General features: G+C 37.4%; 4 protein-coding genes across 4 annotated transcripts; 3 read left to right on the plus strand and 1 right to left on the minus strand.

The window, feature by feature from the left end:
• The first annotated feature begins 9,287 nt into the window (after positions 1-9,287).
• Positions 9,288-10,605, plus strand: LOC149621869 (uncharacterized). The gene is made up of 4 exons (XM_089853602.1): positions 9,288-9,396; positions 9,464-9,741; positions 9,807-9,985; positions 10,381-10,605. Exons 2-4 carry the CDS (start codon positions 9,465-9,467, stop codon positions 10,603-10,605), a joined length of 681 nt encoding a protein of 226 aa, XP_089709728.1. The 5' UTR covers positions 9,288-9,396; position 9,464.
• Positions 10,606-10,643: 38 nt separating this feature from the next.
• Positions 10,644-12,336, plus strand: LOC149621870 (uncharacterized). Its single transcript, XM_089853601.1, has 6 exons — positions 10,644-10,746; positions 10,835-10,894; positions 10,954-11,112; positions 11,166-11,306; positions 11,864-11,986; positions 12,039-12,336. The coding sequence occupies exons 1-6, from the start codon at positions 10,644-10,646 to the stop codon at positions 12,140-12,142; spliced, it is 690 nt and encodes a 229-aa protein (XP_089709727.1). The 3' UTR covers positions 12,143-12,336.
• A 4,053-nt stretch (positions 12,337-16,389) lies between these two features.
• LOC149621871 (uncharacterized) lies at positions 16,390-17,265 on the plus strand. Its single transcript, XM_089853631.1, has 2 exons — positions 16,390-16,801; positions 16,861-17,265. Exons 1-2 carry the CDS (start codon positions 16,559-16,561, stop codon positions 17,263-17,265), a joined length of 648 nt encoding a protein of 215 aa, XP_089709757.1. The 5' UTR covers positions 16,390-16,558.
• A 2,750-nt stretch (positions 17,266-20,015) lies between these two features.
• On the minus strand, positions 20,016-20,504 carry LOC149621872 (uncharacterized protein F54H12.2-like). The gene is made up of 2 exons (XM_089853632.1): positions 20,454-20,504; positions 20,016-20,387 (listed from the first exon to the last, which is right to left on the minus strand). Exons 1-2 carry the CDS (start codon positions 20,502-20,504, stop codon positions 20,016-20,018), a joined length of 423 nt encoding a protein of 140 aa, XP_089709758.1.
• Positions 20,505-25,249: the final 4,745 nt, after the last annotated feature.

Genomic DNA, 25,249 nt, shown 5'->3' on the forward strand with positions numbered 1-25,249 from the left:
CAAAGTTCTGAAACCAGAGATTAAGGAATTCCAGCATTCCCAAAATCAATAAAATAAATAATACAATAAGTAGTTTTTGGGGATTAATCTCCAAGATCTGACGAATTCTCGGCATCCTTTGTGTACTTGACTCCATAACGACTTACGAGTAAATAAGTTGTACAATAGTAAACTTGACCTATTTATCCTTAAATAGACCTGTCAATATTTGATTGATTGAAGAAATACTTTTCTTACATCTTCATGCATTGTCGTAAAAACCCACGAAATGATGCATCATCTCTTTTGTTACAATCCTTTTGTTGAATTAAAAAATTTATTGAGGACTCATCCTTTTGTTACCATCTGCCACCTGGATGTCAATCTTATGTCACCTATTGTTGATTTACAAACAATATTAGACGTGTTTAAGCACGGGTTTATAAGGGTGTGTACGTGACTCCATAACAACTTACGAGTAAATAAATTATACAATAGTAAACTTGACCTATTTATCTATTAATAGAGACAACCCTAACCTCTCAATATTTGATTGATTGCAGAAATACTTTCTTAACAATACATCTTCACGTAATGTCGTAAACCCCCCCCCGCTAATGGAATGACGCATCATCTCTTTTGTTACAATCCTTTTGTTGAATTAAAAATCTATTGATGACTCATCCTTTCGTTACCATCTACCACCTCTTAAAATCACTCTGATGTCAATCTTATGTCACCTATGGTTAATTGACAAACAATATAAGACGTGTTTAAACACGACCGAAAGGTCAACGTACCCTTGGTCGATGAAAGCTTAGCTAACCCTTCACCCCCCTCTACCCCACCCCTACTAGTAAGCCTAGAGAAATTTAGTATAAAATAACGAGAGAAAAAACAGAATATCGCATTCGAACTTTAGATCTCGTAACATCAAGATGGATCCTGAATCACTTCGCTGGAATTTGGATGAATTAGCTGTAAAAAGGCCTTGGCCCCTAACTTCATTATACAAGTTTTATTTTTTCCTATGTGCCTATTTACACATCGACCCTGCTAATGTACCCTCAAGTTTACCCACTTTTATTATGAATGGTGGTTTAAATATAATCGAAACTTTCCTGAATATTATCGCGTACATGAGAACCGTCCCTAGAACACCGGAAGACTGTCATACAATAGACCAACTAAACCACCTAAGTAACTTAATTCCTAGACCTCTAAATATTTCTTACGCCGATCGCGTAGAAAGACGCCGTTATGAATTACTACCCACTAACCAGGAAGAAACCTTAATCGCCGATTTCAAAAATCCACAATACGATATAGAGATGGCGGCATTTTTGAATCAGGAATCTCAACAAAACGATCCTTTTGAGTACCTGTCTCTGAACTTCTCAGACTACCTACCCAGTGAACAAGAATCTCTCGTGGACTCGGAAGAAGCAGAGGCCGATGCGTACGATCAATGGGTTGGTGGGTGCCCACCTTCACCTATTGATGACGTCCCTCATTGCGAAATCTTGGAACAGAGCGAAAAATTCTATGAACAATTTAATATGTACGGTAGAGAATTAGTTCTAAACATCACTGACGACCCCGTAGATTGTATAAGTAGTATTACAGAGCACGTATTAAGCGAATATCGACCCAATGATTATGTTCAAATAACATTGAGAAGCCTCGGTATAAATTGCAGGTCTGAATTAGAATTATCCTTTAAAACACTAGACCAAGTAGATCCCTCTATCCTCTTTGACCAACTAGCCGAACTGCTTTACGACGACGAAATTGAACATTTTTTTCAAGGTCCCGTATAAAATATTTTCCGTATAGTTGGAATTCCTGAAGGATACGGTCGATCAAATCGTCGTCAACTTAAACCCTTCAATATTTTCTCTAAAGATAGGAGAGGAATCCTTCGGATTACGAGTACCGATAATCTGTGCCTAGCTCGTTCTCTTTGTGTAGCTGGTCCTCATCGTGACTACATGAACAATAAAAACAACAAATAGTTACAAAGGATTTACAAGTACATATCAAAAACAGGACCCCGTTTTTACAAGTCAAAAAACAGCCGCTTTAGAGCTATGTGAAAAGGCAGGAGTCGCCCTAGACGAATGTGGTAGCCCCGATTCGTTCCAGAAATTTAAACTATACTTATCGGCTTACTCCATCTTTGTCTACAGATTCGAAAATAGGGTACCCATTTTAATATTAGGCGAAAACGATCCTACAGACACCAGACCGCGCCTGTTTCTACTTAACGAGTGTAATCACTACAATGTAATTACCAATTTAAAACCATTGTTCAGTCACGATCACTTTTGCGAGAAGTGTCTTACCCCCTACTGGCGTATTCAATCACACAAATGCAACGACTTTTGTTTCAAATGTATGCGTCCAACAGTTTGTCACGGTAGCGAAAAAACATGTGGGTCATGTTTGTGAAAGTTCTGGGGCGAAGACTGCTATAACAGTCATTTGGTCCCAACAGGTAACAAAACCCCTCTGTGAAAGGCGCTATCTTTGTAAAAATTGTTTTAAAACAATTGATTTCGGAAACCGCAAGACTAAACACACTTGTGGGGAGATGTTTTGTCAAGCATGTGGAAAACATCAACCCAGCGACCATTTATGTTACATTCAAGTGTTAAAGGACAAAACCCCAGCGTTATCTCCTCGAAAAAACCACGTCGTAATTTACCCGAACTAATGTATGTTTTCTTTGACGTGGAATGCATACAAACGAAAATATGTCAGGAAAAGATGGGTGCTTACGAACATCAAGCTATCTTATGCGTCAGTATCACTGTTTGCAAAGACTGTATAGAAGAAAAATCCCTAGATTTTAATTGCTTCAAATGCAACCAATTTGGACCCCGAAAACAACCTTTCTCAGGAGGCAAACCCATTATGTTTAAGCCATTTTTAATGACACATTCAACATCATATTCCGTAGATCTTCTTAACTTGGGGTTTGCCATTACTGCAGCTACAAGTATATAAATTATCTATCTCTGGATAAAAACAAGAATGTGATAAATACATTCCAACCATAAATAATTAATTTAAACTAAACTTACCGAAACCTTTCCGTTAATTTTATATTGTGTTTCAAAGTTTCAAAAGTTGACTTAAAAAGTCAAATTTTAAAAGTTTGAAAAACTATATAAAATTAACGGACAGATTTTGGTAAGTTTTGTTATTGATTTTGATGTTATTTTAACAATCTTAATAGATTTAAAAATGGTTCTGATGTTATTTCTTTCTCCCTTTATGATGAATAGTTGTTGAAGATTTTTGCACTGAACTAGCACTTGAAAATAATACAAATCATTGATTTCATCTCTTAAAATTAATTTTGAATATCCAATTTTTCCATTGGATCCCATCCAGTTCATTTTCAAAACTAAACCATGTTTGAAAGTTTTCGCCAAGGCCCTCCTTATAATATCATCCGGATACTTTCCACCCCAAGTTCTCATTAAGGCAATCTTCAAATAATCAATTACACTTATTTCATGTCACAACCGTTTTTGAGTATTTATTGGAAAAGGACACACGGCTTTATCTCTTTCTTCTTCACTTTGAAGGAGTTCTTCAATTTGTTCTAGCACTTGTATATCTGGAATTGGCAACTTAAAACGATTTGATGTAGTCGATGACGTTGTATTAAATCCAAAATTTTCCGAAAGAGCCTTTGACATTTAAGCAAACTTGGAATTTAAGTCGGTAAGCATAAGAACTACAGTTTTTTTTTCTGTAATCCAAAATTTTTAATAAACCAAAAAAATATTTATAAAATCAATGAAGTAAAAAGTGTTCTCATTTTTACCTTGAGACATTAAATTTCCAGTTAAACTGCAAGCTGTGTCGTCAATATTCATTGTACTGTGATAAAGAAATTGGAATAGGCGGTTGTAACTTAACATTTTGAGAGTTATATTGCTTAAATTTTACTCATAGTTCATTTGAGTGGATGTACTTTCTGGGTTTCTAGTCGATCCACTAAAACCATATTTTTGGGTTGATTCGCTATCTAAACCTCGAGTTGATCCGCCTGATGCACCTTTACTAGTTGAACCGCTAGGTAATCCTTTATAAGTTGTTCTGCCGTTACGGAGTAATTCGCTTTCGCTTTCACTAGATGATAGGCTTTCACATTTGCGAGACGATCCATTTAGACTTTTGCGAGATGAACCGATATTATCTTTGCGAGTTGATTCGGTTATATCTTTGCGAGTTGATTCGATTATATCTTTGCGAGTTGATTCGGTTATATCTTTGCGAGTTGATCCGGTTATATTTTGGCGAGTTGATCCGGTTATATTTTTGCGAGTTGATCCGGTTATATTTTTCCGAGTTGATCCGGTTATATTTTTGCGAGTTGATCCGGTTATATCTTTGCGAGTTGATCCGGTTATATTTTTGCGAGTTGATTCGGTTATATCTTTGCGAGTTGATCCGGTTATATTTTTGCGAGTTGATCCGGTTATATCTTTGCGAGTTGATCCGGTTATATCTTTGCAAGTTGATCCGGGAGGGTATTGGAATTGTCTAAACAAGATGAGCAAGCTGATATGTCTTACTCCACATCTGTGACATTTTTCACGTTTTGGGGGTCAATGTTTGGGGGCCCTTACCTCCGAAACTAAGCGTTGTAGACCCCATGCTCTTTGACACTTTTCACTCAGTTTAACCCAAAGAACGCACCCTTTTATTTATGACATGCTTATCTGAAACACCCTGTATATACAGACTAAAATCCATATATCTGTGTTTTTTATAATAGATCAGTATAAAGAAAATATTCAAAAAGTCCAAATGATCTTGCCAATGTTCGATGCGATTAGTGTATTGTACCAATGAATGTAGCGTGTAAATGATTTTAAATTTTAATAATAAGATATCAACAAAAAAACGAGAACCTATCTTAGAGATCGCTGTTAAGATCTTTAGGTAGGGCTCGGCGATAATGATCAATTAACCATTAAGTCTGCGATTCTTTGTGGATAATCCCAAACATTTATTAATTTTAATCTTGTTTTTTTCGTTTAATTTCTATCACCAATTACAAGTCTTTACGAATAATTAGATAACTCAAAGACGTTGATGAATAAGCAACCCATTATTCCACAGACCGCGCGCGGGTCATTATCAGTTTTCATGATTTCTTGTTTATTATTCAGAAGAGTACGTCATCTTGCATTAATGATTATTGCAACCCAAGAATGAAATAATATTTTTGGAAACTATTAGAATTCAAGAAAGAATTGGCAGTATTTTGTTCTTCGCTTTGAAAATTTTATTCAAACTTAAATATTATATTTGTGCAATGATTAAATTTTAACATGTTTTGGATTACTTTATATTTGTATCCTGATCTCTCCACCAACGTTTAAGACACATCATTGCGGAAATTGTTTCAGCTTCTAGGCTTCCTCTCTTTGGTGTAATTAAATCTGTCCCAGCAGAAACTATTCTTTATGCAGGGATGGAAGTCGTCGGTATTGCATTTTAATCTCAAGCCATTTTAATACAGACGGATTATTTAATTTATTTCCCTGCAAATGAATTGAGACTAATATATCACATTTTTATTTATATTAGGACACCCGCAAATTAGAGACCCATAGTTGCAAAACCTGTTTTCCATTACGAAGCCACAGACACGGCTAGCTTCATTCAAAAAGTTTTGCATTCTGACCTTGCACCATTGTAGAATATCTGTTTTGGGTGGCAGTAGATCCACTTTAAAATATAGAATAAGCTTCTTGCCACGAGCCAATCTAACTGGTAGTTTAGGATAGAATGCGTAAGCTTCCTTATTATTATGAGAAGCAAGTGAAACAACAATTTGACTGCTTTCGTAAAATATATTGAATACGTTTACAATCATAGATTGGATGGATTTACCCATGATTTTACTGTAGTTCTTTAGAACGAAATCCACTTTCAACGTTGGGTCCAAGGCTGAGCATAAATTAAAAATAAATAATTGGCTGATCACCAGCTACTCAAAGCTGAGGCATTGTATGTGAGCCTGATTTAAGCTGATTATTAATACCATTGTTTCTTTAAAGATGTGGTTCAAGTAGATGGGTCCCCCTAACAATTGTAATTGAAACCTATTAATATAGAATTTTGATAAACATCATTATATGGCTATCACTAAAGTGTTCTTACTAATTGCTATCCAAAATGAGTCGATAATCGAAGTAGCTCAGGGCCGTCGCCAGGGTTAAATTTTAGGATGGGACGCGGAAGGGCACGTTTTTGGACGAACCCACCTTATTTTCGATGCCTGTGCTAAGTCTAAACGCAAGATCTCTAACTAACAAAAATATGCGTCAAGATGGCGCATACTCTGCTTCATAGTATAAATAAAATTTTAAATGTTTCTACTTCGAAGCAAACGACGCATCATTTTGACCAATTTTGTTCAGTTAAAATCGTGTTATAAGCCTTGGCATACTCATCGGGAACAAAGTTTGATTGGTATTATAATCTTGTCCAAAAAAGAAAAATAAAAATTTTGTACTTTTTATTTAAGAAATAGATTAAACAGGGCAATAGAATTTGTCACTGAGCTTTTAAAAATAAGCGCAAGTGCGACTAAAAAACTAGTCATTTTACACAAAGCCTTCTTCATCACGCGATTTTTAATCTTTTCACGTTAATTTAAAACCCTTCAATATAATGCAACCGAAAATAAAAGAATTTGCGACTACAAATATAACATTGTAAACATACTGTGGTTGTGGAAGTGGCGTTGTATGTCATCTTCTAAGTTTTGCAACTTTAGTCTTTTGTCATCTGTCATTGGTTATGTTGTTACGAAACTGTGCTGTAAGTATAATTCCACTTTATCCTTGCTTTAAGAGGCCTTATTCAAGGTTTTTTACATCTTCATAATTGATTTTGCAACCACCAAGTGTTATCTGAAATATTTATGGTCCATGTTTCATAATAGTCTAAGCACTTTCAAAAGCGAATATTTTAATTTAGTATAGCAAGAAATAAATAAATATTATACAACTTCCTAATCGTCAAAATTAACTCGAAATCGCTATGGTATAAAACTTTTATGACACCAATTTCAAGAGGACATTAAATTTAACCCATATTACTAAACTTCCATTTTCAACGTTTTAAAGTAAATTTATTGTAGATTTAATTTTTGCTTCTGATTGCACGGTTTTGTGGAATGATAATATTTCTTTTCTATATTAAATATTAAAACTTGATATGATTAAAATGAAATAAAAATACTTGTTTGCATTGGTTGTTTCATATATTCTACCAAAGAGTACAGTATTTCTAGGTCTCCAACAGCTCTCGAAGTTGGGGACGCAAGCTAGATGGGGTGTTCTCTCTTCCCCCCCTTGCTTTGGCTTCCCGCTCGCGTTCTTAACTCAACACACGCTAGCTTGGGTCCTCATCAATGCGAAGTATCACACCTCCTCGGTGGTGAGAGCTGGTAACCACTACGTTGTGTGGGCTAAGCGGATACGCGTCCTTCTCAAGCCAAGGCGTTGAGGCATCGTGCTGAGGGTTGCATGCATACCTGTCCACCATCGCTTGGGCTCAGCTCAGCTCACGTTACTTTATAGAAATTGACAACGAGCTCACCTCAAGCTCAAAATTGAAAAAATGTTTCCTTAGAGCTCAATGTGAGCTCAAGCTCAGTTAGTTTTTATAAATGAGCTCGCCTCGGGCTCGGGTTCATTCGCATAATTTTGATGGGCTAAGCTCGAGCTCAAGCTCTCTCTAATATCTTTCGCGGGCTCAGCTCGGGCTCAAAATTGATAGAATTTAAGGCTCACCTCGAGCTCGGGCTCATTCAATTTAGTATGCTCAAGCTCGAGCTTGGTCTCATATTTCCGGAGAATATTTCTTTCAAACAGTGTAGATGTTGAAATAAATAATTTTGCAGCTATTTTTACGCGATAAATGCAAAACTACAATACATATTTACTATCCAAATGACTTGCACTACATTTGTATTAAAAAAATTTCAAAACTTCATCTACCAATGAGTTACGCTAGCTTCTGTTGGCACTGAATACGGCGCTGAGCCAAGCTGAGCGCAGTCTCAAAACAGTGAGCGCCCTTTCAAAATGAGCTGTCTCATAGTTTTCAGTTTGCCTCGCTCGAGCTCAGGAAAGCCAAAACATTTGTAAGAGAGCTCAGCGCAAGCTCTCGTTAATTTTACAGTCGAACCTGGGCTCAGCTCAAGGCTCACTTTGTTTGTAACGTATTGTGAGCCCGGGCTCAAGCTCAGAAAACTTTTTCATAAACTTTCGGGCTCGGCTCGGGCTCGTGACTTAATCAATTATTTCGAAGAGCCTCGCTCAATTCGCGCTCGGGCTCGCTAAATTGAGGTGAGCGCGGACAGCTATGGTTGCATGGTACTGGGGAAGTAAAACTACGGTATCGCTAATGATCCCCTCGGGGCACCAGGCGACACCCCTTCCACACGGGTGGGGGACTACCGGGTGGTGACCGTTTACTTGCCCCCTTACTCGTGGGATTCTCATGGATAACACACTAAAAAACAACTCTAAAACTACAACACCTACGGTGCAGGGGTCTGCTCAGGGCAGAACCCACACTGATACCACTACGCTAGGACCTGTATCCAGCGATAATCGTGCCGATTTATCGGTGCGTGTGAATGGTAACGGTCGAAACGTACCGTGCGACGTAGTCTTAAACGACAAATTTCTCGGGAAAAGGCCAAATCGGGGTCCGAAACGGTCCCCAGCCCCGCTGGGGGTGCGGCGGCACGTGACACCCAATTGAAGAGGCCTAGAACGGAGGACTCGAGTCCCTCGCCCAGTACCTCGCAGGCGGCGGCGAAAAAGGCTAAGTCCTATAGTGACGCCGCCACCGCAGAAAAGATGGCCATTGTCAAAAAAGACTATCCGAAGGCGGTCATCACGGAGGAAGACGTGGGCCCAAACCAGAAGGTGATTCTAGGGGCGCTGGATGGGATACCTTCGGGGAGCCGTCTACCGCGCCTTGCGAATTTCAGCCTGACGGCCGGGGCCCTGGTATACTGCTGTGAGGATACGATCACTGGTCAATGGCTGAAGGAGAACTTAGCCTACTCGGTGGTGGGGGATGCGGTGCTCTCAGTAATGAGAGCTAGCAAACTCTCTAAGCCGTTAATATTGGTTAAATTTGTAGTGATCCCTCTAATTTTGTATATCGTTAGCGGACATTTCACAGTGTCTTGTTATGTCCAGCCCTGAACTTAGCCGTCACGTGAGGCTGGGACGGACGGGTTTTGACCGTTTTTGTGAGGCATGAACTTGACGTCGCCATTTTGTTTTTTCTCAATCTCATTCTTTCCTGATCAGCAGAGAGATCGAGATAGATACACGAGCCGTGTTTTGGTCCTTAGCAAAAGTAAGTGAATTAGTTGGAATTTTTAGGCTGTTTTATTGTTAATAATTACTTCAAATTCTTTTTAAAGAATGAAGAAAAAGCTAGTGAATAAAATAAGAAGTTCAAGCTTTGAGGCTGTAAAGATGGGTTCTCCTACCAACCAGAAGGGATTACCCATTGATAGTGAAATAGTTCCTAGGTTCGCTTTAGTAAAATTATTGAAACGTGGCCAAAATGAAGTCGTTCCTTTAACGATGATCAGAAATTTCAAACCAATAAATATGGACGATTACCAGCCCACTATTAAATATAGTCTTGTATCTGATGATAACAAAGGAGAATCAATAAGTATTTTGAAGTTGGCCAGTAAGTTTATTCTCTTCATTGTTTCAACATTAAGCCAGCTTTAAAACTATTTTCTATTAACATAGCAACTAGCGAAGAATTTAGTCAATGTGTCAGAAGAGTGAGGGTTCCCAACCCAAAATATTTACGTACACCAGAGGTTGAAAAAAAGAGGGCTAAACGTAGGACTAAAAGATCATTTGGACAAAATATGAAGAGCATTCTCAGGAAGAAAGCAAAACGAAAGCAAAATCCCTACACTCAGGTAACTTAACCTTGTTTTAGGCTGTTTTTAACGTTTATTTCAGTGTATTATCGGAAGCAAAATAACCCATACGAAGTGATTTTCTATAATAGTTTGAATATAGGTCCTTCTGATGTGTAGAGATTTACGTTAAAGGGGTGAGAGAATATTGAAGTAGGGGGATATTGGGGGATTTCTAGGCGCTTGTATTCAGTACTTGTTTTTGATTTTTCTCGCCAGGCGGCAACCCTAAAAACGTAGTGGATCTGTTGATAGGTGGCTTGCGATCAGAGAGCTTCGTATTTTTTTACACCTCAGACAGATTAGGCGAAGGGCTTTATTCACTTCTTATGCGTTATTTTACTTCTGGTATTATTGATTAACTGTAATTTAATTTCCTTTGAAATGTTTTAAAGGGATTGTTTAATCAGAAAAAACTTTCTGCAAGTGATAGCGACTCTTCGATAGCTGTTAGTGATAAAGATGGCTCTTTAAATGAAATTGAAAAGGCTAAACTTACGGCTAAAAGAAGGTCATTCGGGCAAAATACGGACATTCTCCGAAATGAAGCGAAAAGAAAGCAAATTCACTTCAGTCCGGTAAATTTACCTTGTTATAGGTCATTTTCATTTTTTATATAAGTATATTATTGATTAACTATAATTTAATTTCCTTTGAAATGTTTTTAAAGGGATTTTTTCATCAGAAAAAACTTTCCGCTAGTGATAGCGACTCTTCGATAGCTGTTAGTGATAAAGATGGCTCTTTAAATGTTATTACGGGTAAATCAAATATTTAATCTGGCCGATATAGACATAGGAAATAATAGGCTTATAAAAATTTATGATTTACGCAACCTGCTCTTTTTAGGTGAAATTGAAAAGGGAACGAAATCGGACGTTGATTTCCTCAGTGATAAGAGTAAAACAGGTATATTTTAGTTGAATTTATAATTGATATTCATTAAAAAAATCTAATTGTTCTATCAGGAAGCGATCCAGTATCTGCTAAAGATGATGGTGACGAGCAAATTTTGACAACTCCAGAGTCTATATCTACCAATAAACCAATTTCTTCTTCAACATCTCTGAGAAATTCGACAGTACCATCCCAAGAGGTTGGAGAATATGATCCATATATGGACTTAAGTAAGTTAATGATATAACTTGTGAAAAAATGTACTGATGGTATTTGATTAAAGGCAGCAACACTGGCGATGAAGAGACTGGTGATATTCGCCAAGAAGGCCCTCACAAGGCTGGAGATAATGACAACTATGGGCAAAGTCCCAATAGGCATGATTCTGATTTCTGTATTAATGATGATCCATTTGTTTCCAATGGTTTGATTTTCAGCTATTTTTGCAAGGATTATTTGAATAGTACTTATTTTTAAAGGACAATTGGACTCTTATTAAAAACGAGGACTACCGCGCCGCCATGGCGTCTGCTCTTCAGAATCTTAAATCATAGATAATAAAGAGAAGGATCGGAAAGTATGCCTTCCGCTTATGCGCTGACGAGGATGCCGCTGCGCATGCGCTGGTTTCAGGAAGTAGAACTTACCCAGTTTGTTGTCATTGTTGAAGCGCAGCGAGCTCTTGCCCTACTTTCCGATCCTTCTCTTTATTATATATGCTTAAATCCCTTACCCCTACGGGATTGGTGATTGGTCAACTGAACAATAAAATTTTGAATTTGGAAAAAGCAGACGCCATGGCGGGGCAGTAGTCATCTTTTTTAAAAGAAATTAAAAGTTAATTAACTAATTACTTTTAAATAAGAGTCCAATTATATTTTCTTTTTTAATATTTTCTGTTTTGGGCGTTCTTTTAAGACATATATGTTATGTTGGTTGCCCTTTTCCTTTAAATTTTTTTTTCATTTCCATTAAATGAAGATGTTAAACGCCAATTCCAAAAGTTGAAGAAACGAATTAATGAACTGGAAAGAGATAATGATGAACTGTTGACGTTAAACAGGAATTTGCAACGAAAATTATTCAGTTCGACTATTTTAAAAAGTAAAACTTTTGCCAAGTGAATGTGGATTGTATTATAATTTTCTTTCTTAAGGAAATGACTCTTCTGGTGATAAAGAAGAATTAACAACAAACAAAGAAAATGGAATTGGATTTGATCAAAATCTGGATCAGCCAGAAGTTTTGGGTAATGAGTAGGAAAAATTTGTGGATAAACCTAGCGGAAAGGTAAAGTATATTTCCCCTGTTTTGAGTTGTTCATGCAGCTGCTTGATATAAAATTGTGGCGAACTGACAACAAACTAATTTTGATTAACAGGTATACTTAGGATCTGGACTTCACTTGGATTCTCACAAATGGAACGATTGCTTGCTAGCACAGAATGAATCGAAGTTTATCAAGAATCTTGCATTGATGATTTGGGGGAAAAAAGGAGCTTAGTGGGAGAAGCGTTGCTGGTATTGCGTATAACAGAAATCAAAACGAACTTCCTAGGCCCCCACTTACCCCTCAAAAGCTGAATATCATAAAAGGTAAATTTGAATTGTTCTACGAATAGCCAATTGTTGCTAAAATCGAGGAGGAAAACAGCAACAATCTTGTCTTTGTGAATACTAGAAATGACCGTAACTTTTTCTTATTATAACAATTTAGACTGCGTTCGGTACTATGCAAAAAATAATGGCAAAACCGATGATTATCAAGAGGCTGCTACAAAAAAGGTGAATAAAGTGTTGTCCGAAAAAATTTCCGATCTCCGACGCACACTCATCAAAAAATAATAATTGATTTGTTAATATTTAACAATAAAATTTTAAAGTTTTAAATGGTGTAAAATCATTGATACATTTTACTGTAAATTTTTTAATACTACTGAAACACCATCTGGTTGATACCATTAGGTACACCAACAGCCCCAGTTGGATAAAACCATTAGGCATACCAATAACCACCATTTGGATAAAACCATAAAAACACCAACAACCACCATTTGGATAAAACCATAAAAATACCAACAACCACCATTTGGATAAAACCATAAAAATACCAACAACCACCATTTGGATAAAACCATAAGGCATACCAATAACCACCATTTGGATAAAACCATTGAAATACCAATAACCACCAGTTGGATAAAAACATTAGAAATACCAATAACCACCATTTGGATAAAACCATTAGAAATACCAACAACCACCATTTGGATAAAACCATAAAAATACCAACAACCACCATTTGGATAAAACCAGTAAGCACCACCTGGAGATATGTTCCAAAACACATATGGAACCATTAAACCACAAAGATATGGTACCAATGGGAGAATTCCAACTGTGTTTTTCATAAGGGGGTCTAGAATGTTGCGGGAGGGTCTAGGTGAGATGGGCACTACCTTTTTAGGGAAAGGGAAACATCTGACTTAAAATAACTCCAAATGGCGCCAGTCACACTCGAAATCACCAACCCTTATTGGGTAATTGTACAAATAACAGTGATTGAGGGCCAAATTTAAAATTAAAGGAGAGCCATTGTCAAGGGCAAGAGCTTCCACTCCCTTTTATAAATTCTCTCTGTTAACGGTTCAGAGTGAGCCGAAAGTTAAATACACTCTTAAATAATCAGGTTAAGATTTTATAATAGAAGAAAAGATGGTGGCAATTAGATTAGTAAAAGGGCTTATGGTAAACGGGTAGTAGGTACAGACTTATTATTCCATTTATGGTGTGCATTGACTATTAGTGCGTCTAGCTACAATTTAGCTTTGGTGTTATTTAACGTTAACATTCATGTTGGCAAACTAAGAATATTGTTGAGGTGAGACGAGACGATAGTGTTTACACTGCAAACAAGTTGTGAATGTAGCTATCAGAATATTCGGTAAACAGCTGAAGCGTAGACTTCATTTCCTGTTCTTTTCCCCATTGACTGATTCCCATGTGTCCAAGATTTGGATGTAAAATGTCGTCTGCTTTACTGTACATTCGCTATGTTTGGAATACTGCTTCAATATTTCGTAAATTTTTACTTCAAAAAAGTGAAATAATTCCATATCTAGGTAAATAAGTTTGTAGTAGTAGACCTCTAGACTCGGAGAGGTAATATTTTGGTTTTCCCAACTTATTGTTTCTAAATCGAATCAAGTGTACTATACTTATGATTTTGTGAGTTCCAAAAACCAAACCAAGGCTTAACGAAAAGGTAAAAGAGATAGATGGTGGAAAACATAGAGTAAGATAAAATATTTAGTCCCGCCTTGGTTTCGGACCTCCCCCACCCATGAGGGGGGATTGTCGACTATCACGCGCGCACCGGACGCCTTTTTAGGCCTTCTTATAGTAAATTACTTCTGATCTGACTAAATGATTGAACGTGTCAGTTATCAAAAGTTTCCAACAGAGATTACAATTTCTTTCGATACATTTGGCCAAGACATTTTGTTCGAGATATCAATTTATTCCTTAATCGGAAGTCCTCCTTTGATATATATTCAAATTTAATTTAGCGGTAACATCTTTGGAAAAACGTGGAGTGAAGAGATTTCTGCCTTCAGTTTGGATTTTTGGGACGTTGGTACTGACCTGGGCGTGGTCGGGCAGTTTGACTGGCACACTTTTGACCGGTCACGCATCCAAAATTGACACCATTGACGATTTGATTTCAAATTCTAACCTTTTCGTTTCGATGAAATTGACATCTAAAATTTTCCATTTAATGAGGGTAAGTTAACTCTATTAGTTGAATAGCTATGCCTTTCACAAAACAAAGACAAGACCCAGGTATGAAGCTGATAATTTGTATGAACTCTTTTTCTTTAATTCACATCAGAGATTAAAAAAAAATGTTTCAAAACCATTTAATAGTTAGAAAAATAGTGTGATCTCAATCATACACTTTAAAAAAGGAACGATTAGAGTCAGGCTAATCATTTTTCAAAAGCGAAAGATAATTAAATGTTTATTTGTGAGGCGATGGGTAACGAGATTATAAAGAAACCAGAATCCCTCGATATTTCAAAAATACTGAAATTGAAAACATTATTCTTAACCGTGGATAGTAGGTAATAAATGAGAGAACTATCCCACCTTATACATGACTCCCTATGAGGAGTTGTGAATTCTACGGGGGAGTACACTCATGAGAAAGGACGTAAATCGAATTTCATGCCGTAAAAGAGAGACTATATTCGGCGAGCGATTTTGAAGATGTTTCGGGGATTGATAAGATAAAATTTAGACGGTGAATCATGTGGAGTTTTTACCGGTTAATTAGAACGGAGAGTAAGCTGTCCCATCTTACACATGACTCTGTACGACGTATTCTGAAATCTACGGTGGGGGATACACCCGTGAAAAAGGACGTAAAATAATTTCTTGTCGTAGAAAACTGGTTAATTATAGCGGAGCGTAACCCATCCCATAGGAATTTGCTGACACGTAAATCGAATTTCTTGCCGTAAAAGAGAGACTATATTCGGCGAGCGGTTTTGAAGATGTTTAAAGGATTAATAAGATAAAATTTAGACGCTGAATCATGTGGAGTTTGTACCGGTTAAATAGAACGGAGAGTAAGCTATCCCATCTTACACATAACTCCGTGCGACGTATTCTGAAATCTACGGTGAAAAAGGACGTAAAATAATTTCTTGCCGTAGAAAACCGGTTAATTAGAACAGAGTGTAACCCATCCCATAGGAAGTCGCTGACAAAGAGCTTTAATGAGTATACGTGTCGGTTAAGGAGGTAAAATAATTTCTTACCGTATTGAGACTAAATTCGACTAGCGGTTTTGAAGATGTTTTCGGTAAACGAAATTTAATGAAATAACAAATAGTAGGTACTATATAAGGCAACTCATGAGCCAACGAAGTTTTATTCTAATATCCGAAGTCAAACCAAAAACGTAAGCGCTAAATATTTAATCGTCAAGATTGTTAAAATGTGATTTTTGTTCTTACATTTTTCTAAATTAATATATAGGAATAAGGAATGACGTGCATCGTAGAGGCTGCTTTTCTCAGAGCGAACAGTAAATTTATTTTGAAAGAAATATGTTACTACGTTGTAGAAACGGGAGAGAACGAGATTTTCACTCTTGAACCACCACACCCTTGGGAGCAACTATCATATGCTGATAAGCGGTTATGCTCTTGGATTTCTAGCAATATCTGCCAATTGAAGTGGGGTGACGGGGAGTTGGAATACTCGAAACTAAACGATGTCGCTGTGATGATATCAGGGAAGGGAAAAACCTTCTACACTAAAGGGTTGGAGAAAGCTAATTTTTTAACGGATTTTTTGGGTGTTCAGGTGATAAATCTTGAAGACTTAGGATGTCCCAAATTAACAGAATTAACAGAACTAACACACTCAATCTCCACGACTTGTAAATATCATACTGGCAAAGCTAACTGCGCACTTTTTAAGGCATACAAACTCTCTCTCTTTGTGAAAAATGGTTTTCAAGTGGTTTTAAATAAAAAGAATAAAATTTAAAATTAATCCGCATTCTCGAGTGAATTATTAACTTTCCCTACTATATAAACAGCAGTTTATTTTTGAATATTATTACCAACTAAGAAGTTCAGAGAACAACAACAATCAGAAATCAAGATGTCCACACCAAAACCAACTGTATGCGGGTTGAAATATACGACAGTCATTGGACCAATATTTGATCGATCGGGGTTGGAAATGACATTCAAGTATTTGCGGTTCCGAGTTAGGAAGAACCACAGTTGGCAGACTGGGTTCTTCGAAGATGAGGAAAATGGTAGTATAACCGTGCACTTACCCTACCACCCGAACATCGTCAATTGTAAAAACGGACTAGGTTTCGCAGGTGACTACATCACGGTATGTATTTAGTTTTTTTTCGTACTCTATTAGCATATTTTACAAGACTATCTATACAGATCGAAAAGCTGGTGTTTCCCGTTGAGGGGGAGTTAGACGATGATGTTCAGGCGCTAGAGGAGGCTTTCACCCACCCAGCCGGATTTCCATCTGTTCCATCAACATCCACGTCAGCAATTATTGATACTACCACCACTCCAGCGATTCATACCACCACTCCAGCGATTCATACCACCACTCCAGCGATCCAGGCTTCATCAAAGTCTAAGAAAGCTGGCAGGGTGGTTAAATCCAAACCAACTCGTACAGTAACCGCTAAAAAACACCCCACCAAGAAGAAGCCGGTAGTTGAAACACCTGAGCTCAATAACATCATTGAGCAGGAGTTGAAGTGTCTCGCAAAACTCAATCCCGCTGACGGTACTTCCAGCAGTGAGGAACTAATGGACGCAGACTCAGATTAAAAATAATAATAAAGAAATTAAAATATATCTTTGAAATATACCCCCCTGAAAAGGTTAAGCTCATGCTGACCAAACTTGCATACCCATATAATTACATGACTGATATGGAGCGATTCGATGAATGTACCCTACCTTCCAAAGAGGATTTCTTCAACACTCTCACGAACGAACATATTTCCGAGGAGAGATATGAAAATACACGTAATGTTTGGAATGAGTTCAACATTCAAGCCCTAGGTACGTTACCTTCTAACCAATTTTTAAATTAATAATTTCGGTGTTTAATATTCAATCTATTCCTATGGGAACTACACGATATATACGTAACCTGCGATTGCCTTCAATTAGCCTCCTTATTCGAACAGTTTAGGATAATGTGTTTGGAATATTATAAACTGGACTGTGCTCATGCCTTCACTGGGCCCGGTAATTAATTTAGTTTTGAAAACAGCACAAAAATGAGTTTCTAAAGCCTCCATACCATAGGTTTTGCATGGGAGGCTGCCTTACTCATGACGAGGGTTAAACTTGATCTAATTTTAGACCCGGATATCCATCTGTTCCTAGGTAATATTCTTCCGAGTTCTATTAAATAGTGTAAAGATATTCTAATAGAGTTAATAATATAGAGAGGGGTATTCGTGGTGGTGTAGCGATGGTGGCTCATAGACATGCAGAAGCCAACAACAAGTATCTCCCGGAGACATTTGACGAATCTAAACCATCCAACTTTATAGTTTATTTGGATGTCAACAATCTCTATGGTAATAAAATCTTATTGTGAATACATTAATTGATGGTAACCGAATTAACCATATACGCAACTTCTTTAGGAACAGTTATGGAGTATTATCTTCCTACGAGAAGGTTCAGCTGGGTAAAAACTGAAAATCTTTTAGATTATACGGAGAAGCAAATATTAAATTTGCCAGACGACTCTCCATATGGATTCATACTATCCGTTGATTTGGAGTACCCAGTTGAACTTCATGAAGATCATAATTGCCTTCCTCTTGCACCGGAATCCAAGCGAATAACTACGGATCTGTTTTCAGCGTATTATAAGCTTATGATGAAAGAAAATGGTTTGACTGTCAAGGACACGCTACCCAAACTTGTAACTGATCTAACCAACAAACGTGATTACGTTATTCACTATCGAAATTTAAAATACTACATATCGCTGGGTTTAAAACTTAAACAAGTTAATCGTATTTTGACTTTTGAACAAACCCCGTGGCTTCAACCGTATATTAATTTTAATACTGAGAAGCGAATGAATGCCGTTAATTCCTTTGAGAAAGACTACTTCACGCTAATTAACAACAGCGTTTTTGGTTGGTACTTATTAATATATGATTAAAAACTAATAAAAAATTTTAATTTTCAAATAATAAAAAATGTTTAATAAAAATGTTTTTAGGGAAAACTATGGAAAATCTACGCAATCGAATAATTTTCCACCTCATTCAAACACCTGAGATGGCTATCAAGAAAGCATCATCCCCTGCTTTTGAAAGATTCATTGTTTTTCATAAGAACCTTGTTGGTATACAGATGGCTAAAAAATCCTTAACTCTGAACCGTCCAATTTATACTGGTTTTGCTATACTGGATTTATCCAAATTGTTTTTGTAAGATACCTTTTTTCCTTTTAAATAAACCTTGTGAAATCAATTGAGTTTTTCTCTCTAGATATCAGTTTCACTACGACTTCATAAGAGCCTACTACGGAGAAAGGGCAACCCTACTTTTCACGGATACTGATAGCCTGACGTATTCAATTGAAACCTTGGACGTATACGTTGACTTTCAGAAAAACAAAGAGTTATTCGATTTCTCGGGCTATAATCAAAATCATCCCTTATTTTCCAATGAAAATCGGAAGGTCTTGGGTAAGCTGAAGGATGAGATGGATGGAGTGCCCATCCAAAGCTTCGTAGGCTTACGTCCCAAGACGTACAGCATTCTGAGTGCTAAGGGAGAAAAAAAGACCGCGAAAGGAGTGTGTAGGCGTGTTGTTAAGAATACGTTGACGCATGCTGATTACCTAAATTGTGTGAAACGAAGAAAAACTACCAAAATAACTATGAAAAGAATTACTAGTGTGAAACATAGTTTGCACACGATAACTTAAAACAAGCTAGCATTGAATAAGTGTGACAGCAAGAAGTTTATTCTGGGTGACGGAGTTCGTACTCTCTCGTACGGACATCACTTCATTCAGTACTTGAAAAAATTACATGAAGATTGAAAACTAAATAATAATAAAATTGACAAATACAAAATTAAAAATTTATTGCATATTTTTTGAACATGAATTCCTTAATCATGCAATCATTAACTGCCTTATTTTTGGAGAATCTTGAAATGATGTCATACATTTTAACTCCTCTACATCTATTTATAGCGAAGTAAACACAGAAACCTCCGCAAGTTAAAGAAGTGTTACTTTGTAACTGTACTGAGTTTGAACGTGACCGTCTTACTATTTTTTTCAATGAAATTAGCAAACTTAAAAACTTCAGGGCTATTCCCGAAAGAGTCCCAAAATTCGGTGTTTTTGGAAGCTGAGAAATATATTATACACCAATGTTCTCCAGCGTCCTGTGAAAAGTCGCTGTTTACAACGAAGAGAGATGGAAAATTCCATACCACCTTAGGTAAAGTATTTGCCGCGAAAACACCACGAAACAGTCCTTTGGTAAACTTATCAGTTTTAAATATCTTCTCTAATTGGAGGGTGTCCATTACTCAACGGTTACGTTTCTGTTCTTGTTAATTTCAATGACGGACTGAAACTCGGCATAAACAATAACTGCTACTGTTTCTGGGAGAGGTTTCTCGAATTTAAGTTCGAGTCGAATATTTCCGTTTTTAATAAGATGGAAGTGAGACGCGTTAGAGTCTAAATCAACTGTTAAATCATAGCAAAACAGAGTATAGCCTCTAGCAAAATCTTCCCGACTTATCACGTTTCCTTCATCTCCCGTCTGCGCTGTTTGGAGGAAGAGATTATAATAAGCTTGAATATAACTATTTTTCCCGAAATTAGTTGTTAGTGGTTTGTGGGGTATGCAACTTCCATCGATGTAAAGAGCAATGTGATTTATGATATAATGCTGAAAGTTATAAGGACAACTATCTAACTCCCCAAGAAAGGAGCTCTGCTTTACAAGTCCAATTACGATTTTCTTGGGGGAAGAACCCGTAAACAGGTGGTCTTGAACAACGCTCATGTTACCTCTGGGAATCGAAAAGGAAGTACACTCTGTACGGTTTACAGGGAACTTCGCTCTATAGCAACGTTTAAAACTTTGGCATGACTTAAGGAGATTTCGGGGATTAATTTCATCTTCCGAATATAAAGAGAAGCTGACAATATATTAACTTTGCATGGTACGTCGGCGTGTGAAAAAAATCCAAGTTAGGTTTTCCGAACACAAATTTCATGTCTACTAGATTTAGTAGATATCTCGGTTGTTGACAGAAGTATATATGATCTGGTCCGATCATATCAATCACACCATTTTGTGCGAATTTCGCTCTTTCCTGGAAGCCAGTGTTATTGTCGAAGTCATCAAAATGATTTGGTGTATCCCGGTCATACAGAGATGATGTTAAGTGACTTTCTTTAGCCGAATCCCCGAATGTTAACTCAGTCTGAATCAGACCTTTATAAGGGTAATTTTGAGCTGATGGAGTTACAGATTTTTCGTTTAAAAAAAGGTGAACCTCCGGAAATAAACTTTGTAGAAAGAGATTGGTGGTCGCGATATTATCCATAGCTGTGTTAACTGTACCATCATTTGCAATAACCGCTGCTTTCGGAGTCTATCCATCTGCTTTTAGGATTTCGACTTGAACGTGAATCAATGTTCTAGATACATCGACGTAAGTCTCGGAGTTGCCGTTAATTAGGAAAGTCAAGGAAGAGTTGTTCGTGATACTAGAAATGGAATTATATTCCACCCATTCACCGCTAACAGTACCCGTTTGCGTCATTGGTACAAAGAAGAGTCCTAGCTCTGAATTCACGCAACCCTGTGAATGCGGGTGTAACAAACTCATATTTTTTATGTTGTGAAAATATCTCGTGGAAAGGGGATTGATTTTGTTGTTCTCCTCTTCTTACTCTTCCTCGGAGTGATATTAGTACGACAGACCCGCTTCTTTTTAGCACCTGATCCTGTCATACGTTTTATTTTCTCCGCTGTGGATAATAAAGTCTCTTTCCCAGCAGTCTTTGCTCGGGATTTGAAAGAGATTTTGACTGGAATACCACTAACCACGTCAGTGGCCCCTTTTGCTCCAGTACTCAACAGTTTCCTACCAAGGTAAGCAGCACCGCGTTTTAAAAGTGGATGGGCACTTCGAAATGCAGAGGCTAAAATATTTCCAAAACCAGAACCTCGTTGCACACTTTGTTCGTGATACACTCTAAGAAATGGAAGTTTTAAAAAGGTGTTAAAACGGTGTAAACACCGTAAAAACACCCAAAAGAGTGTTTTAATACCTTGAGTTTTTAGAGGCCAATTTAAAGTGTAAATTCGGTGTAAAATAACACTATTAAAACACCGTTCGAAATTAAACATGAAAAATTATAATACTGCTGGTTTCTTAAATAAGGTCTTTCATTTATTTTTCATTAATGTTTTAATATTAAAGTCAATACAAACAGTAAACAATTATTGAAAATCGTACTTGTTAAACCTTCTTTTAAAGATGATATTCATGAAAGAAAACAGTTTTATCCTTTAAATAAAATTAACAAAGAAATTGGTAATCTGGCGGTGTTGTACCTTCATAAAACTGTGCTAAACGTGTTAGGTGACACTCTTACAGGTGTTAAGCGATACCAGGGATAGATAGACTTTTTTAAGACGGAATAAACAATGTTTGGCCTTTACTTCAGTCCGACTCATAGACGAGTATATAGCCCCTTCCTTCAACACGTAACCAAAGAATTAAATTATCTTATTGGCTCACAAAAACTACGTATTGGTGACGTTGCTGACAAGGAGGGCCAAAAATACGTAATTCCTGTTTACCTCTGTCGCCATGACTACGACCCCTCTTGCGTTGTACCATAGCCCACTCGATCACGCGCGTCACGACGCAAGCTGCTCGCGCTATAGCTATAGAGCGCGGATCGAGTGGGCTATGGTTGTACAGATAAGCGTTTTCACAGGGGTTCAAAATGGAGCCGTCTAAATGCGAGGGTCCGGTAATTATTCGGGAATTGTTTTTAATAGCAATTAAGAAGGTAGTTAGTGAATTTGGTGCCGGTGTTTTGGATTTGGAGTACATCTGTAAGGGTGAAAAGTGTTTGCTAATTCTTTCTTAAGCCAATCATTTCTACTATCCTCATGATTTTGTAAACGAATTTGATGAAGTTAACCAAGGCTTAGTGAATGGCCAGGAGTTTTGTGAGCTTAGTGTTTGGTTAAAACCTGTTCGTGCTGTAATATCTATGAAGACTTTTACTCAATTCTAACTCCCTTTTAATTTTCTTGGGTCTTCCCCGTTTTTCTTCAGTTGCAAGCCCTATGTCTTGTGTATCTTCCACTTTTAAACAATGTTCTTTCAAAAATTACAATCCGAGCCCATTCCAACTTGGCAGACGAAGGGGCAGACGACGTTTATTTGACCCGGATATACATACAACGCTATAACAAAAATAAGACCCGCCTCTTCTTTCATACCCCTCCGTCACGGGTAAGGGGGTCTTGGACTTGGACGCGCACCCGAATAACCCTGTTACCCATTCCGTCTTAAAAAAGTATATCTATCCCTGGCGATACTCTTGAAAAAAGAGACTAGGTTAGATACTGGCCTCACAGTAGGGCTAGCTTGAGAAGCCAAAGTGGGGCACTTGCTTTTGTGACATGTTTTATCATTATTTTGAGAAAAATTAGAGTACTAAATGGATTTTTTTTGTAAAATCTGTAGTGCAAATTAGATTAAACACGTTTCTGGTGCTCGAAAAACTCTTAGTGAAAAGAGATTATTAAATTTAACAAGGACGTCTATATCTACTGCTTGAATATTATAGCCTCCAAAACTAATTTAATTCCCTATGCATTTGTACGAAGTGAAAACTTTCTGCCTTTTTCAGAAGTTTATAAACCCGTAAAAATGACTTTACACGCATCAACCCTCGCTTAAAGAGGTATAGTTCTGCATGTGAGAACCTTACTCCCTATAGGTGATGAAGTTCTCTCAAGGAAGAACCCTGCTATGAATATAGCATTGATTGCTAATAATACTGCGGAATGGCGGATAATCTAGATTTAATTAAACAGGAAAACCATACTCGATATTTGAGTTATGCCTCATGAGTGGTCAAAATGTAGCTACTATAGTGTTTTTTACGTCATCGGTTTTGCTCTTAAATCTAGGAAAAGTACTAGAATTTCTACTACTATCCTACCAAATAATCTCCCACTCTTAAAGGTGTTACGCGACACTCTTAAAGGTGTGAAGCGACACTCTGAAAGGTGCTATGCCGCACCCTTTAAGGAGTTGCACAACACTAATATGAGAGTAAAAATTCATTTCAGTGCGATATAAGAGTAAAAAGGTGTTAAACTGCACCTCTGTTGCACAATTTTATACTTATCTTTGCCACCAATTGCTCAAATAAGTGTTATTAAACTCTTTCAGGGGTGTAAATGAACACCTGTAACGGTATCAAATTTGGACCCATATAAACTACTTTTAAAGGTGTTAAAGCACGCCCCATTTTTTTGAGTGTAAGTGTGATTAAATCCCTTCAGGGGTGTAAATGTACACATGTAACGGTGTCAAATTTGGACCCATATAAAGTACTTATAAAGGTGTTAAATCACACTCCAATTTCTTAGAGTGTAAACCGGTATCGATCCATATCCAGCCTGATTTAAAAAGAAATTTTCAAAATCCCCAAAGCTATGATTTTGTTGATGTCTCATGATGTTATTTGTCCGTTTACCGTACATCAAATGACGGTTTAACTAATGTAACCCTGTTATTATAGTGACGACCAAGATCTCCTAGGACGAAAGTGTAGAGCGACGTGAGACTTACCCCGTTGAAATCGCACGTAGTCACCCGTATCGTCTATTATATTATTTTCGATGGTTTGAATTTTAGCGGTAGCCACGGGGAGATAGTGTGGTTGGCTAAATACCACATCAATCGTCTCACCATCCATCCCCTTCACGCTTACAATTCTTAGTAGGGGTGAATTAGAATCACCCACGATAGTTTTCTCGCCTATGTCCGAGTAAACAAATAAGGAGTGTAGAGAGGCATTCATATCAACCGTATACATTGCCCTTGTACTCGATTCTATTTTTAAAAACTCTCTCGTATTATCGAGGGTGAAACCTAGCATCAAAACCACAAATTCTGTTTTCTCAAATTTATTTCAAAGATATATTTTTATTTTTTTATTATTATTTTTTAATCTGAGTCTGAGTCCATTAGTGCCTCACTGCTGGAAGTACCGTCAGCGGGTTTGAGTTTTGCTAGACACTTCAACTCCTGCTCAATTATATTATTGAGCTCAGGTGTTTCAACTACCGGCTTCTTCTTGGTGGGGTGTTTTTTAGCGGCTACTGTACGAGTTAGTTTGGATTTAACCACCCTGCCAGCTTTCTTGGACTTTGATGAAGCCTGGATCGCTGGAGTGGTGGTATGAATCGCTGGAGTGGTGGTAGAGAGTAGGGGTGACGGTAGAAACCCAAAAATTTTAACCCCCTTCTTTCCCCCCTTTTAGGGGGGGGTAAAATTTTTGGTTTATACCTTCACCCTTTAGGGGGGGATTGGGGGATTGATGACGTCACGTGATGGTGTTGGAAGGGGAGATGGGGGGGAATTGATGACGTCACGTGATGTTGTTGGCGGGAAATATAGGCTTATGCTATTGTAGGCTTATGCTATATAAGATCCTGCAAGATAGGCTTATGCTAGGTTATTCTAGGCTTATTATTATTACAAT

The sequence above is a fragment of the Phalangium opilio genome, unplaced genomic scaffold, assembly GCF_054372755.1.
Source record: "Phalangium opilio isolate 3A_F unplaced genomic scaffold, DU_Popi_V2 ptg000200l_1, whole genome shotgun sequence".
In the NCBI taxonomy this organism is placed as follows: Eukaryota; Metazoa; Arthropoda; class Arachnida; order Opiliones; family Phalangiidae; genus Phalangium; species Phalangium opilio.

Coding starts and splice junctions, on each gene's coding strand:
- LOC149621869 (XM_089853602.1), top strand. CDS start 9,465: ATGAAGAAAAAGCTAGTGAATAAAATAAGAAGTTCAAGCTTTGAGGCT. Junction 9,742..9,806: donor AAGTATTTTGAAGTTGGCCA/GTAAGTTTATTC, acceptor CTATTAACATAG/CAACTAGCGAAGAATTTAGT. Junction 9,986..10,380: donor AGCAAAATCCCTACACTCAG/GTAACTTAACCT, acceptor AATGTTTTAAAG/GGATTGTTTAATCAGAAAAA.
- LOC149621870 (XM_089853601.1), top strand. CDS start 10,644: ATGTTTTTAAAGGGATTTTTTCATCAGAAAAAACTTTCCGCTAGTGAT. Junction 10,747..10,834: donor CTCTTTAAATGTTATTACGG/GTAAATCAAATA, acceptor TGCTCTTTTTAG/GTGAAATTGAAAAGGGAACG. Junction 11,987..12,038: donor CAGTTCGACTATTTTAAAAA/GTAAAACTTTTG, acceptor TTCTTTCTTAAG/GAAATGACTCTTCTGGTGAT.
- LOC149621871 (XM_089853631.1), top strand. CDS start 16,559: ATGTCCACACCAAAACCAACTGTATGCGGGTTGAAATATACGACAGTC. Junction 16,802..16,860: donor TCGCAGGTGACTACATCACG/GTATGTATTTAG, acceptor CTATCTATACAG/ATCGAAAAGCTGGTGTTTCC.
- LOC149621872 (XM_089853632.1), bottom strand. CDS start 20,504: ATGAGCGTTGTTCAAGACCACCTGTTTACGGGTTCTTCCCCCAAGAAA. Junction 20,388..20,453: donor GTTCTTCCCCCAAGAAAATC/GTAATTGGACTT, acceptor TATAACTTTCAG/CATTATATCATAAATCACAT.